The sequence below is a fragment of the Nycticebus coucang genome, chromosome 7, assembly GCF_027406575.1.
Source record: "Nycticebus coucang isolate mNycCou1 chromosome 7, mNycCou1.pri, whole genome shotgun sequence".
NCBI classification, from domain to species: Eukaryota; Metazoa; Chordata; class Mammalia; order Primates; family Lorisidae; genus Nycticebus; species Nycticebus coucang.
In genome coordinates this window covers 111,158,783-111,172,631 of record NC_069786.1, presented here as the reverse complement: position 1 = coordinate 111,172,631, position 13,849 = coordinate 111,158,783, and the positions used below count along the sequence as shown (strand labels likewise).

At 34.6% G+C, this 13,849-nt stretch overlaps 1 protein-coding gene across 1 annotated transcript in view; it reads right to left on the bottom strand.

Moving 5' to 3' along the window:
* The window catches only part of SPAG16 (sperm associated antigen 16), a 996,461-nt gene that overhangs the window by 392,943 nt on the left and 589,669 nt on the right, over positions 1–13,849 (bottom strand). Inside the window, exon 13 of the mRNA XM_053597632.1 lies at positions 10,187–10,313. Coding sequence (XP_053453607.1) covers positions 10,187–10,313 — 127 coding nt within the window. The remainder of the gene's footprint in view (positions 1–10,186; positions 10,314–13,849) is intronic.

Genomic DNA, 13,849 nt, shown 5'->3' with positions numbered 1-13,849 from the left:
ATTACTCAAGTAAAATACTTTTCTATCTAAAAAGCAAAGCATTTGATTCAGAGTCTATAATAACTTGTAATTTGTGTACTTGAACATAAAGCCAATGGAAAATTTAAATAATACTAAGTTCTCAAAATCTTACGCCTTTTACAAAACATATACAATGAGATAATTTTTTAAATTAATCTTCAAGAAGCAATTGACAGCTATCTAAATGCTACTCTCTTGAGGAATATGCAAAGAATAAACCAGTCATGTTTGTGGAAAATCAGCATTTTTTAATGTGCTACTAATGATACTCTGAAAAAAAATACGCATCTTAATCATTGTAACTTGCCTTAGAATGCAGTTTCTACTACATTTTTAATGAAGGGAGAGAAATTTTTTGGAAAACAGAGGCTGTTGAACGTAAAAGTGATAACATACTGGAAAGCTACATAGGCAGCCAGAGGAAAATGAGCATTAATATGAAATAAAGGACTTAATAAATTGAAGATAATTTAGAGGAAGGGGAAAATTACATTATTTTAGAGGCAGTGTTAGGGATTGATGGAAAGATAACTTCAGAAGTCTAATGAGGCTCATATCATAGAATTATAGAAGCTGAGGAAGTGGATTGTAATGTTATTGGAAAAGAAAGAGGAGGATAAAGTGTGGTTATAACAGAGAAACAAAATTGCCTAATTTATGCATTTCTTTTTTTTTTTTTGTAGAGACAGAGTTCCACTTTATGGCCCTCAGTAGAGTGCCGTGGCATCACACAGCTCACAGCAACCTCCAACTCCTGGGCTTAAGCGATTCTCCTGCCTCAGCCTTCCGAGTAGCTGGGACCACAGGCGCCCGCCACAACACCCGGCTGTTTTTTGGTTGCAGCTTAGCTGGGGCTGGGTTTGAACCCGCCACCCTCGGTATATGGGGCCGGCGCCTTACCAACGGAGCCACAGGCGCCGCCATGCATTTCTTAAATATTTATTTAGTGTCAATTTTGTCCTATGCCTTGACATCAATATAAAATGGAAGAAAGGAGAAGGTATTAAAATGAAATACACTGTATCTGATGAACATGGCAAAACATTATTTCTTCCTTCCTCATTTTTCCCCTTTTCTTCCTTTCTTCCCCTCTCCCTCCTCTTATCTCTGTCTCCTTCCTTCCTTTCCCTCCCCACTTCCTTCAGTATTTAATGAGCACCTATTATGCCAACCATTATGAAAGTAGGAAAAAATCTCAGTTTCATAATTGTGAAATATTAGTAAGCAAAAAATATGATATACATGGACAGCTGCTATGAGAATACTTGAAATCAATTTGAGTTCTTATCCATCTTTTCTAAGCACTTTCTTATGATTAATCATTTAATGCCCATCAATGCCTATGTGATAAATACCACTAATACCCACACTTTACAAATAAGAAAATTGAGGCAACAATATTTCATACAGTTTTTCGAAGGCCATATAATTAAGCACTAGAATTTAGACATGAATCCAGCTACTATTGTGCTATATTGTCTAAAGTAAATGCAAGATAATATAGCATTTAAGTTTAGGTTCTATAGAAACATCTTTAAGTACATTTATTTTTTTCAAACATGTCTGCTTACATCACATTACGGAAGCCATAGTAATTATGCAAAATGTTAGCAAATTGTTAAGGCTCATCTTTTTGTGGAAAAAAAAAAGGCTTCCTTTAGCAAATTCAATATTTTAACTACAAAGAAATAATTGGCAAAATTTTATGTGGTACAAAGTTTTTTTTGGTTGCCTCTGGACATCTAATCCAGAGGAAAAACATGGAGAGCTTTAAAAGAAGGCGAAGTTAAGTCTTTAGGGGTAGATGCAAATTCTCCAGTTGACAAGGGGGGAAAGACATGCTCAGATGATGAAATAACTAAGGGAAAGGTTTTCAGAAGAAAGAGCCTTGTATTCCACAATGTTTAAAAAAACTGATGGCGGCTAATGTTTTTTATTTAGGGAGAAAGTTGATGATTGCTAGTATTATTTATTTATGTGAGTAACACTATTTATTAGGGCACAGTGTGTTTTAAAAAAACTAGTGGTAGCTAATGCAATTTATTTAGGAGAAAACCGGCTTTGGCATAGGACTTGTGTAATATAAAGGTCTCTGAACCAAGGTTTCCAAAGCAAGATTCATGACAATATATGGAAACAAATCAATGAAGCTTCTTTTATGTTGACTGTTTTTGTCATTTGGGGCATTTTGGATAATTTTAAGTTGTTTAATTTCACGTAAACAAGTCTTTGGATTGTTATAATCTTTACAATTTTTGTCTGGAGCCAGGGAGTGATCATAAAGATGTTTCCTACCCCAATATAATTTCAATTATTTTTCAGGAAAGCATATAAAAGAAAGTTGACCTTAAAATTGAGTTATGCTTTTTTTTTTTTTTTTGGCAAAACACAAGTATTCCTGATCTCCTGACTTTTTATGTGATGACAAGCATTTTCCAACAGTGTGCTATGTCCAGATATTTTTCAAAATAATAATGTGGTTAATCATCCTATCAAACTAAAGGAGACATTTTAAGGGGAACAACTTTAAAGGAAATTTGTGCTGTAGAATATTTGATAACCGATATTTGACAGTGTTTCCCCTGCCAAATCTTTGTAAGAGCAATAACTTAAAAGTGCTTCTATCTAAATCTTTTAAACGTGTAGAGGAAGAATTTTCTACCTTGTTTTAAAATATCTGAAAACTTCTGATCAATTTACAAGATTAACTTAACATCATGATAAGAAAAATGCCTTTGCATAATTAGGGAATGAATTTGATAGTCCAGTGCACATTGGTAGATACAGACAATGATGGATTTTTTTTCCTTTAGAGTTTATATGTCGGTTAAGGGATCTTTTTATCTCTCATAGCAGCTAATTCCCATCACAGAATGGACTTGGAAATCACTGAATTATAGTTATTAATCACAATTGTTAAACCAGGATTTTTGTTGTTGTTATTGTTGCAGTTTTTGGCCGGGGCTGGGTTTGAATCCGTCACCTCCAGTATATGGGCATGTGGTGCCTTACTCCTTGAGTCACAGGTGCTGCCCCTAGGATTTTTTTAAAAGTATAAATATTGCATCACCTTTTCTCATTGAGATGACACTGCAATATTTTTGCTAATTTTTGGTCCAAGTAAATCAAAATTAGAGGCCATCAAATAACAATACAAATTTTTTATCTTATTTTATTTTATTGTTTTTATTTTTTATTTCAGAGTATTATAGGGGTACACACATTTTGGTCACATAATTTGTATACTTGAAGCCTTGAAGCCATTTGTATACTTGAAACCTTATACTTGAAGTTCTAAGTGTGCCTTTCGCTAAGAATACATGCACTGCACCAGTTAGGTGTGTATTTACCCCTTCTTCCCCCCTCACCTACTTGATTTCTATTGAGTTTTACCTCCATATGGACATACAAGTGTCGATCAACTAGTTCTAATTTAGTACTGAGTACATGCGATGTTTTTCCATTCTTACACCACTTCACTTAGGAGAATGGCCTCTAGTTCCATACAGGTGATTTATCGCTGAGTAGTACTCCATGGTCTACACATACATCATATCTTACTAATCCACTCATGTATTAATGGGCACTTGGGTTGTTTCTACATCTTTGCAATTGTGAATTGCAAAGACTGAATGCTGTAAACAGTCAAGTTTGCGTGTCTTTTTGATAAAACATCTTTTTTCCTTAGGGAAAATGCTTAGTAGTGGCATTGCTGTATCAAAGGTAGCTCTACTTTTAGTTCTTTCAGGTATCTCCATCCTACTTTCCACAGAAGTTGCACTAATTTGCAGTCCTACCAATGGTGAATGAGTGTTTCTTTCTCTGCATCCACACCAGCATCTGTTGCGTTGGGACTTTTTAACATGAACCATTCTCACTGGAGTTAGGTGATATCTTGTTGTGGTTTAGCTTTGCATTGCCCTGATGATTAGAGTTGTTAAGCATTTTTTCATATGTTTGTTGGTCATTACACTATCTTCATTTGAAAAATTTCTGTTTCTATATTTTGCCCACTTTTTTAAAATTAAATCATAGCTGTGTACAATAATGCAACCATGAGGTACAATGTGCTGGTTCCATATACAGTCTGAAATATTTTCACCGAACTGGTTAACATAGCCTTCATGGCATTTTCTTAATTATTGTGTTCAAACCCTTATACTCTACACTTAGTAAACTTCACCTGCACCCTTCCAAGATGCACCCTAGGTGTGGACCCACCAATCACCCTCCCTCCACCCTTCCTCCCCCTCCTTTTCCCTCCTTTGCTCCCTTCCCCATATTCCTGTACTAAGATTGGGTTATAGCCTTCGTATGAAAGCTATAAATTAGTTTCATATTAGGGCTGAGTACATTGGGTACTTTTTCTTCCATTCTTTGGATACCTTGCTAAGAAGAATATTTTCCAGCTCCATCCATGTAAACATGAAAGAGGTAAAGTCTCCATCTTTCTTTACAGCTGCATAATATTCCATGGTGTACAAATACCACAATTTATTAATCCATTCATGAGTCGATGGGCATTTGGGTTTTTTCCATGACTTAGCAATTATGAATTGGGCTGCAATAAACATTCTGGTACAAATATCTTTGTTATAGTGCGATTTTTGGTCTTCTGAATATATACCTAATAGAGGAATTACAGGATTGAATGGCAGATATATTTTTAGATCTCTAAGTATTCTCCAAACATCTTTCCAAAAGGACCATATTAGTTTGCATTCCCACCAGCAATGCAGAAGTGTTCCCTTTTCTCCACATCTGTGCCAACATCTCTGGTTTTGGGATTTTGTGATGTGGGCTAATCTTACTGGAGTTAGATGATATCTCAAAGTAGTTTTGATTTGCATTTCTCTGATGGTTAAGGATGATGAGCATGTTTTCATGTGTCTGTAGGCTGTGCGCCTGTCTTCTTCAGAGAAGTTTCTCTTCAAGTCCCTTGCCCAGCCTGAGATGGGATCACTTGTTCTTTTCTTGCTAATACGTTTGAGTTCACTGTGGATTCTGGTTATCAAATCTTTGTCGGAGACATATCCTGCAAATATCTTCTCCCATTCTGAGGGCTATCTGCTTGCTTTACTTACTATGTTCTTGGCTGTGCAGAAACTTTTTAATTTGATCAGGTCCCAGTAGTGTATTTTGACTTATTCTTGCTGATTTGCTTGAGTTCTTTGTGGATTCTATTTATCAATCCTTTACTAGATAGACAGCATGTGATTATTTTCTCCCATTATGTAGTTTGTCTATTTACTCTATTGATTATATACTGGGTTGTGCAGAAACTTTTTAATTTGATCAGGTCTGATTTGTTTTTGTCAATTCCATGATTTTTAATATTGATATGTATACCTTCCTGTCATTTTCATTATTCAGATATATGTATATATATATATATACACACTATATCATAATATTAGTAAATGTTTAACATTTTTATCAAAAAGTGTTGGGAACTACTGTGTTAGAAAACTGAAAGGATTAAGTAAGTAGGTTTTAAAAGGTCTGAAAATAGCCACAGGGCAAGAGGAAGGCAGATTGAGATTGGAGAGGCAGCCTATTCCTGACTCTGCTACTGAGCAATTAGCTGAGCTTGGCTCACTTAACTTTTCCTACCAAAGGTTCTATATTTTAAATTAGAAAATTAAGATAATAATGGTTCCAGCCAGATTAGATTCAAGCAAGCTTTATATAGATGTTGTATGTAAAGTGATGGCGTGTAGGGCATAGTCGGTAAATATTAACCATAAAATCAGCTCTGGTGACAGTGAGCTTCGGCATATTAAAAAAGCCAAAGCTATAGTTAAGCATAGTGTATAGCAACTACTATGTTATTTTAAGATAATCTTTTATCCCTACTCCCTAAGAGTCTGTGTCTTCATTGAAGTCAGGGACCCTGTCACCGTCATCTCTTTAAAACCCAAGATGTGGCCTGGCGCATAGATCTCCAATATATATTACTAAATTGAAATTGGCTGAGGAATAAGTCAGCATCATATTTTCCTCTGTTTCCACCTTCTGGCTTCTGAGGAATGTCAGGCTCCTCTAAGAGTTCACCACATCCCATCTGGAGAAACCAACAGGCCTGTGCAGTTAGTTCTTAGTTTCTGCACTTAACAGGAACTCACAGTGGCAAGTTATTGGATTGTTGGCTAACACTAAGCCAAGAGAATATGTATGCTGAATGGGTACCTGTAGTTTAAAGAGCAAGGCACAGCCGCTGAAGGCGGTTGAGGTCACAAACTCTCTGTGTCTTGAGCCAAAATGTCAGCAACTCTGTCTGTTCCTAGCCCAGCTCTGATGCAACTTACAGACGCATCACTCATCTCAGTCTCATTCTATGTTTTACTATACTGTGAGCACATTCTTTTTTTTAAAGAAAAAGAACCAAAAGCCTTATTTTCCCTGGTCTTATGAATGGCTAATAATCTCACTGCATTTATTTCAAACAGCCTTCCAAATCTCTGATATACATTCAATGTTTCATGTGGTTTTTTGGAAGGGCATTAAAATTTTGTATAAATTTACTATGTGTTATATCATTTTCTAACAATCTTATTTTTAATTTTAATGTCATTGTTTTACCATTCATAACTTTGAAGAAAATATATACAACCCTCTAAAACAGAGCAATTTCGTGAGTTCTCAAACTGCGAGTTATTTTATTGCCCTCCAGTTGGCCATTATAGAGATTTATATTCCTCTTTTCATCCCCCACAAATTCAGAGCTGATATGTCCAGTTGACTTAGAGACGACTTAGAGGTCTCCAAGTTTATTATATTTGATAATAAGCTGTTAGATTAGGTTAATGATTTAAGACTAGTATATGTTTGAGTGGGAGAAGGAGGTTTAAAGTGAATTTATAGGAATAAAATTCACTGGTCACTTTCATATTTCATCAAAAAATATTTTAGAAGGTGTCTCAATAGTAATTTATCACATTGAGATGACAAAATGTACTCTTCTTGCTTTATTAATAATAGAAGAAAGTCATTCATCCCTTTTAGGTGAAGAACTTCAGTATAGCCTGATAATTTATTATTTATCAAGGAATTCATACATTCTAAAAATTATAAAGAAGAAGCATGCCAGTATACCTTGGATGTGGTTTATAGTGCAAGTCAGATAATGTCTTACATATCAATATGCTATACAGTTCTTACTATTACACAGAAAAAAACTACAGCTATCCTGGTTGCCTTTTTAAGCATCTCATAATATCTAACTACAAATACAGTTTATTTTAATTTCTTCATGAACCACTAGGATAAACAACAACTAGTAATTCCATATTATATGGACAATAAATAACATGAACCTTTTAAAAGCTATGTATATAATATGAATTTTTAAAGATCTGAGTGATGTAAGGTTTTTATTGTTTTGTTTTTTTTAAAAAAATAAGATATTTCTCAAATAAAGGCACCAAAATTTTTTAATGCAACTTTAGTGACACAATCCTATTGAATTTTAGCATTGCTTTCATATTTTGTTTGTAGAATTTTATTGTATCCATATTTCAGCTAACAATTTGCCTCATATAATTATTTGTAACTTAAATTATGTGGATTTTTCTTTGTCTTCCATGCTAGTTTTCTACAGTATTTAGCTGTCAATTTATTTTTGTAACTACTTGGTTTGAGAATATTTTCAGAAAATAAACTCATTAAATGATCTTTATTTCTATCAATGATGCATTTATCAAATACTTATGAATAATATTTCATTTATTCCTAATATTTTAAAGCCCTTTCTAATAATTAATATGAAGCAAGCATGCAGATTAACAACAAAATGACAATAATAATATTAGGAACATACATTTTAATTTGGCATTAAGTTAATTCAAGAATATTTATATTGACTGAAGTGATACCACTGGGAGCCATCAACCCTTCTACACGCTCTGATTCTAAATGCCATCCTACTGCTATGGTAAAGGCACTGTCAGCATGCTGTGCTGAATCCTTCTTTTTTCCTCATATGGTGGGAGTAAGAGTAGTTCAGAAAGAGCTCACCACATCAGGGAGCAAAGCCATCATCAATAAACAACTCTAGATACTTAAGGCAGATATATAAAAGGCGTTTTTGTTTTTTTTTTAATTAGCACATTTTTTCTTCCAAGTATCAGTGCTTCAGGTTTTCACATGATAGAAAGTGAATAAGAAATATCCTTTCTTAGAACATTCAGTTACGGTATGACAGAGAGAGCGAGCGAGCAAGAGGAAACGTGAAGTCAAAAGATTTAAGTCACTACTAAATTAATGTTTTTCCTATGGGTATCCCTTTATCAATTACTTCTACACACTCTTTACATCTATGTTTTTAGGGCTAAATGCTTTGAAAATCGTGCTTTTCCATTGGTGCTCCATTAACAGGAGTGAACTCCACCACAGCAGTGCCCAAAGCTATGTCAAAGAGGGGAGGGGGTTGTGGGACCTTTGTACTCAACAGTAAATTATTCTAATTTTATTTTTAAGTCATATCCAATACACTTTTCCCACAATTCCTCTGATATCTGCTTCCTCAGAAGTCTAACTCTATGCAGTAAGTGAAGTTAGTGACTAAGAAATATGTAGCTCTACCAGTATTTTTTTTTCTATAAAAGGTAAAGCTGAGGATGTTTTATTCTCCATTTATCCTAATTAAATTTGCCTCAGAGGACTAACAGCCTCACATACTGAACTTCCATCCTGTTCACATGATCTGAATGTCTATCATCACATTCCCTTTTTTATGTCAATCAACTTTTGTAAATGAGAAGATAAATGGAGAGAAATTACAAGTTCTCTTTCTCATTGACTCAGAAACCAGAAACTATAGACACTTTGTCTTTTCTTGTATAGTCAACCAAAGTCCTTGTTTTCCTTGTAATCTTCATCAAATATTGTTAAGAAGAATATGGAGACCTTGTTTCATACATCTTGGCAATCTTCAAGCTATGAGAATCTGTGCTCTATCAGCTTCTGTGTTTTCTCTTCTCTAACTTGCTCTATTAGTTTCTCTCTCCCCCACTTGGCCCTCAGCAAATAAACATGCTGCCTCCTATTGGAACAAAGGAAGGTCCTTTATTTGACCCTAGAGCTACAATCCTTTTTTTCTCTTCATCTTCAGAGCCAAACTGTTTTAAAGTTAGTTCCTACATTTTCTATTTTTTTCACATTAAATTCACAGTTGTTAAGGACTATCCAATTTTAGCTCTGAAACTGAGGTTTTTCTATGATTTAGGAGAAATCTCAATCCTAGACAAATCAAAAGAGTGAGTTATCCTAAACTCTCCTCCTCCCTTAATCTCCATTAGTACTTGCTCTTCAAATTCAGGAGAAGCTCCTACCTTTCATTCATTCTATCCCTTCATTATCGCAGCCTCCTAGCTCAAATTCTCACCTACTCATCACCTATTGTACAAAATTCCTCTTGAGACTGACTACCTTACTCTACGATCAGTCTGGTTATGTTGCCCTCTATGCTTAAAACTCTTTAACAGACTCCCTCTGAAAAAGTTGAAAGCTTAAACACTTCATGATCTTATCCTTGCCATTTGTACGTTCTTGCCCATCATTTCTCTTCCTCCTTAAGCTCTATGAAGGTATATTACAGTATTACTCTCGGAATACGCCATTACAGCCTCATACTTCTATGGCTCTGGGCACGCATGGACTGTTCCTAGGATCCATTCTTCCTCAGGTTACCCGTACATTCACTCTCCCCTCTGAATCTCAGCTTAAGCACAGCCTCCCTTGGCAGCCATCTACACTCTTCAAGCTGATGTGGGTTCTTCTTGTTGCCTTCCCCACTGTACACACAGTCTTCTATTTTAACACATACCTCACTTCATCAAAAATAATCTTTTGTTTCTCTTACTACAAGGTCCTTCGGGAGAGGCACATGTGCTTCCTTTTCATATTGCATGCACCAACAGACTTTCTGGCCCAATGAATAATTGGTGAATTAATGTTTAATGTGGTAATTACATGATTTGTACATGCTAGTATTCAGCAGGCAGGAGAGACAGTAACACATAGAAAGGACTTTATAACTAGGAGCTTATCACTCTCTTACCCCGAATGCCCTGATACAATCACTTTCTTAGCTGTATCCAGTACTTGAAGAGTAAGAGTGATTAGACTTACCACAACCTAGGTAAAGGGTAGATCCTTTGCTTACCGTTCTTGCATCCCATACAGACAAGGTCTTGTCAGCAGAACCCGTGAGAAGAGTATTGGAGCAAGGAAAAAACTCAATGCTGTTCACAGAATCTGTGTGCCCATACAAAGTACATCTGCATCTTTCACTGTGTGGATAAAGGTTAAGAGTTAAAGGATTAGGAGTTAGTATCTAAATACTATTTATGCAATTATCATAAGGATAATATAGAAATCTGAGGTATAAAGCAACCTTAAAAATGGAAAAAAATTACATAAACATTTTAAAAGGAAAATTCTATAACCACCTTATATTCAAAGCACTTTATAGAATTAGTGGTATAAAATTTACCAAATTACTTTAAATATATAGAAATCACTTGGTAAAATCATCTTTACACTATTCCATTTATTTCTTATCATGAACTGTCCCCATTTAATGAATAAATGTGTTAAGAAAATAAAAGATGGTAATCATTTGTAAGACCAAATTAACTTTTTTACTCTTTATTTTTCTTAATTTTCTTGCTCAGCTTCTGTTATACATCAGAATTACCTAAGACGCATTCAGAAAATGCTAATAACCACATAGAAGCAGGGAGCAGAATATTAGTTACCAGAGACAAGGGAGTGGACAGTAAGGAATTGGGGGAAGTTGGTCAACAGACACAAAGTCACAATTAGGTGGAATAATTCTCGTTTCTATTGAACAGTAGAGCAACTATGGTTAACAGTAAAATATCGTGCATTACATATTAGCTAGAAGAGAGGCTTTTGACAATTTTTACCACAAACTAATAAGTATGTAGGGTGACGGATATGCTAACTACCCTGATTAGATCATTATATGACATAGTTATGAATTGAAACACCAAACTGCACTCTGTAAATACACACACTTATAATATGTGAATTAAATAATTAACTAAACCAAAAAAAGAAAGAAACTACTGAGACCCAGTCTCAAGCCCCATTCTATTTCAACTGATAGTAGAGCGTGGGTGTTAGTATATTAACAACTCCCCTGATAATAATTATAATTCTCCCTTAGGGCCAAGAATCTAGACTGGTAGTTTTCAAAGTGTTTTACTCTGAATAGCAGTATCAGCTTCACTTGCACGCATGTCTGAAATGTAAATTCTCAGGCCTCTTCCCAAACTTATTGCATCAGAAGCTCTTGAGTGGGGCCCACTGTTTTTTAGCAAACTGTACAAGGGAGTCTGATACATGTTAAAGATTGATAATCACTGATCTAAACTAATAGAAATAACAGAGAAGGAAAAACAACTATACCTGTGAGTTTTTCTATTTATAAAAGGGCAATTTCTTGATGAAACCAGGTATAAATAGAGCAGTATCACTCCTTTATGTGTAATGGCTGCTTGCCTTTAATTAACTTTATTTATTATAGTTAACTATTATAAAAATATAGAAAGAATAGAAATTGGATAACTACTAAGTGCTGAGAACAGAGGAGTCAACATAAGTACAATCCCATATGGCAATAAGGTTAACTGGCTGAGCCCTGCTGTGTTGAATAGCATGGTGTAGTAGCAAAGCTGTGTGGTGGGAGCCTGGGGACTGAACTCAGTCCTGATTTTGATAAGAGCTAGCAGGGGAACCATAAATAAATCATTTCATTTCAGTAGCAGTTGATTTCCTACTCATGTGAATAAAATTACTTAATTTGATACACTCACAGATCTAGTCCAGCTCCTATACTCTGAGATTCTTTGACCAAGATCATAAATGTAAAGTGGAAGGGGAAAAGTCAATTTGAGCAGAGTAGAACTGTCATAACCAAGTTTGTTCTTTCCTTCGTAAATTTTGGCATTTTTGAGAAGTTGAGAGGTATTGAGATTTGTGTGTACATAAATATGTATGTAAGTTACTCAACAACATACTCCTTTCTATATCAAGGTTAAGAATTATAGTAATTAATATTTGAAACAAGAACATAACTTTGATAAATTCACTAAACACGTATATTTTATAAGTTCTTTACCTCAATATTTCTATATTTAATACAGAAATGAAAAAATTGTTATCTCAATATTTGATAACTAAAGTTGATGATGTGTCAGTATACACTGAGTGTCAACAGATCATGGCCATGAACAGACTTATTTTTGTAAATAAAGTTTTATTAGAACATGCCAATTTGTTTACACATTATCTATTCTGCTTTTCCACTACAGTAGCACAGTTGCTTAGTTACAATAGAGACCATATGGTCTACAATCCTAAAACACTTAATACATATTCAGAAAAAGTTTGCTGACCCATAATGTATATGTGAATATTTATAGATATAATTAGATTTTATTTATCGCATTAAATTTTTTTGAGAGAGGTACTATAACTAACAGAATAAATTATTTTCTTCTTTTTAAATAACTGTTTATGTACAAATTTGTTTTATAATGATTCTAAAAGTACAAAAATTTTCTTTAAATGTTTATATTCCAAACCCTTTTTTTGAAATAATCTTTAAACATTAGTGTAACTGTTCCAGATACAGCTTTATGAAGACTCACAGCTATGATTTAATTAAAAAAAAAAAAAAACAAGCTGAGAGGAAGAAAGAGAAAGCCAAAAAGAGATAGAAAGAGGGAGAGAGAGGAGAGATTACAAAACAGAGTATGCAAGAGGAGAAAGCGAAAAAAACGCATGGATTTTAGAGTACAACAAATCTAGGCTCAAATCTTCTTCTGCCACGTTCCAACTACGTGGCTTTAGGTATCCATGGGTCAACTTTGAGCCTCCATTTGCTCATCTGTAAAATGGGGATGATTATCTCCTGTGCTATAAGAGTCAACCCAGATAAGGAATGAGCAAGTGCCCAATGCTACTCCTGTCACCCCAAGCTCTGCACTGGGCCTGAGGGCATCAGGATCCTGTGCTGGTGAGGGGACATGAGGCCCTGGCCTTGCTGGCTGCAGAGGCAGGAAGAGCCCCCCGAGGCTGGGCTCCCTACCCAGCTATCTGGAGTAAGGAACTGAGCTCATTGGGGGTTCTAGTGCCAAAGAAACAAAAACTCTCCAAATTCACCACTGTGGAGAAACACTTCTTCTATTTGTTTTTAATCAAACTCCTCATGCCGACCCTTGAGCTCCATTCAACCATTTAAAAAGTTCCACTAGCAAATAAACACTCGGCCAAATTAAAAAAAAAAAAAGTGCTATCTGTGTAAGTAAGAATACAATTTACTATTTGTATGAGTAAGAATACAATTCTGTTCTTTTTTGTCTTTTACTTATTCTCACTTATACAAATGAGACAAATAGTAAACTATTAAATTACAGGGGAGTTAATAATAAAAGAAATACAATTAAAGGTATTGCTGAGTATAAAGTAAATACTTTTTATTGCAAGAGTTATCACTCTGAATTATTTGTCAAAAATATTAAAATTAAATGTTATTTTAATAATACTTTTATTTATAGAAAGTACAGCTAAAAAATGAAATTTATATTTCCTCCAATTTTCATTAGTTACCTCTGAAATTTTAACAATCTTGTTAATTTTAGAATGTGAAAATCATAGCGCACATTTTGATTGGTAATCACAAATCCCCTAGTTGTTCAGTGTTCCCCTTCCCTTAGTCTACTATATTTAATATATATTCTAATTAATACTCGACACCTATAATTTTATACAGTGTCATCATTATTCAGTGCTTCAA